Source organism: Monoraphidium neglectum, assembly GCF_000611645.1.
Source record: "Monoraphidium neglectum strain SAG 48.87 unplaced genomic scaffold scaffold00007, whole genome shotgun sequence".
NCBI lineage: Eukaryota > Viridiplantae > Chlorophyta > Chlorophyceae > Sphaeropleales > Selenastraceae > Monoraphidium > Monoraphidium neglectum.
Genome location: NW_014013619.1, coordinates 81,435 through 83,522, shown reverse-complemented (window position 1 = coordinate 83,522; position 2,088 = coordinate 81,435). Strand labels below are relative to the sequence as shown.

Below are 2,088 nucleotides of genomic sequence, written 5' to 3'. Positions count from 1 at the left end.
AGGCGCCGCGTGACATGCGTGAGCAGAGGGCTTGTGCCGCAGCGACGGAGCCGAGCCGGCGACCCTCAGGGCTGCGGGCACGCGTCGCTGTTCCCCTGCTTTTTGCATAGCAAATTCCCTCCACACCCGCCCCCCACCACTATGAACACAATTGCCTCTTGCGACTGATATTTGTCAATCCAACTGCCAACCCAACGTGCACGATCCCCGGACCCACCCTCGCTCGTCGACGTCACTTCAAACCATCCCCCCAGGATCGAGGAGGAGATGGAGAACAAGTTCTTCGACCCGCCATCTGGCACCATCGCGTCGTATTACTACGACTGGCTCGTGAAGAACGGCGTCAACCGCGTGCCCGCCGCCGGCGGCTTCAACGCGGCCGCGGGGCGGGGCGCGGGCTCGCTGCTGCCCGTCGCGGCGGCGGCGGCGGCGGTTGTGGCGGGGCAGCTGCTGCTGTTGTAGTGAGGGGCGTGTCCCTGCGGGGCGGCCCCTTTTCGGGGTCGCTCTGCCCTGCTTCCTCTGAGCGCCGTCGCGTACGCCGCAAGACGCCCTGTATCCCCGCCCTGTGCTGGGGCAGGGCGCACGCGCAGGAGGTTGTCTGATCCCTGACAAGCGGCGGCGGCGACGCATGCGACGTCCCGCCAGGGTTTTGCTTGTTGTTGCGATCGGCCCCCACATGCGGCCGCCACACGCCTCGCCTCCTGATGGCGCGAGCTGAGGGCGGGGGCCGGCTGCCATTTCATGCGGTGTACATGCAGCACCATTGCCTGCTGGTGCCAATGGTTTCATGAGACTTTTTTTTGCAGCGCCCCCGTGTGCTGTTTACTGTTGTTTCCCGGGCCTCTGCCCCCCAAGTGTTGCCCTGCTCAATTACACTCACAGACACACACACGCGCACACACACTCTCGCACTCGGGAAGACTTGCGTCGCATGCGTGTCGCAGCACACGTGCCGTCAGAGCAAGCTGCGCCCCTCGGGCACGAGAGCAAGGTGAGGGTGGGCCTACCAGCTCATGCAAGTGATCGCGGACCCCCACATTCCTGCTGGCCGCGCCACGCATCCCCCCATGCATGGTCAAGATTGCGTGCATGCACGGCCCCCCGGCCGCGCAGCCCAGGCGGCTCGCAGGCCGGCTCAGATCCTTTTGTGTGTGCGTCATAAGCCATATGCCGCTTCCCATCCGCCAACCTGGATGCTCTGCCGAAAGCAGGACCCTTCTGGCCCAAAACCCTTGTTTGTTTTGGCCGATTATGAGATGAACTCGCAGTGTGCTGCGGCTCCAAGTTAACCTATGCATGAAAGCAGGAGCTTCTGCAGCAGCCTGTGCCCGGCGCGTGCGTGCTGTCGCATGGGCGCGGCGCGGCGCGACCGGTGCTCGGGCGCGCATGAGCGCCTGCGCCTTCGGCGGCACCGCCCCACCAAGCAATTGGCGGGAATCAAGCGGTTGACTTTTCAAAGTTCAAAGTTTGACCCATCGCAGGCTGGATTTTGCGCATAAACCCTGTGCAACCTTTGCGCTACTGACACGTCCAAACCAGACCGCTGTGCTTTCTCAATCAGCGGGACTGGAAGGCCATCGACCCACGATAACAATGGCGGCCAATCAAGGGGTTTGAATGCCAATCAAGGTTCATGGTCAGTGTCAGAGCTTGCTCCTGGGGGTGCCAGCCGGTATCAACAAATCATCTGTGAGTTGAAAGGCAGGGAGGCAGCGGGGGGCGAGTCTGGATCATGAAACGTCGCAACGGGCGACGACACGCTGCGGCCCTCTGGGGGCAGGTGGGGGCGCGCAGCTGGGCGCACCATGCCTGCTCGCGCAAGTCTGGGCTGGCACATTGGGTGATGGCCCCTTCCTCCTACTTCCCCACGCCAAGCAGACTCACAGTGGGCGCCTGACCAGAGCACGTGCATGGCCGCCTCCTTTGCGTGCTCCTCTCCATATCTGCGGATGGGCGGCGTGTCACAGTCAGACGCGAGGTAATCCATGAAAATGAGTTCGGGCATAACTGTGGACGGGCACGAACAAAAGAGCACATGGGAACAGCCAAGGAGTGAAAAGCGAGAATGTAAGCTGCCAGCCATGGCGC

General features: G+C 62.9%; 1 protein-coding gene across 1 annotated transcript; it reads left to right on the top strand.

Moving 5' to 3' along the window:
• Positions 1-254: 254 nt before the first annotated feature.
• Positions 255-470, top strand: MNEG_0112 (hypothetical protein; the record flags this gene model as incomplete). The annotated part of the gene is made up of 1 exon (XM_014051424.1): positions 255-470. A coding segment is annotated over one exon (216 nt), but the record flags the coding sequence as incomplete, so codon positions are not given.
• Positions 471-2,088: the final 1,618 nt, after the last annotated feature.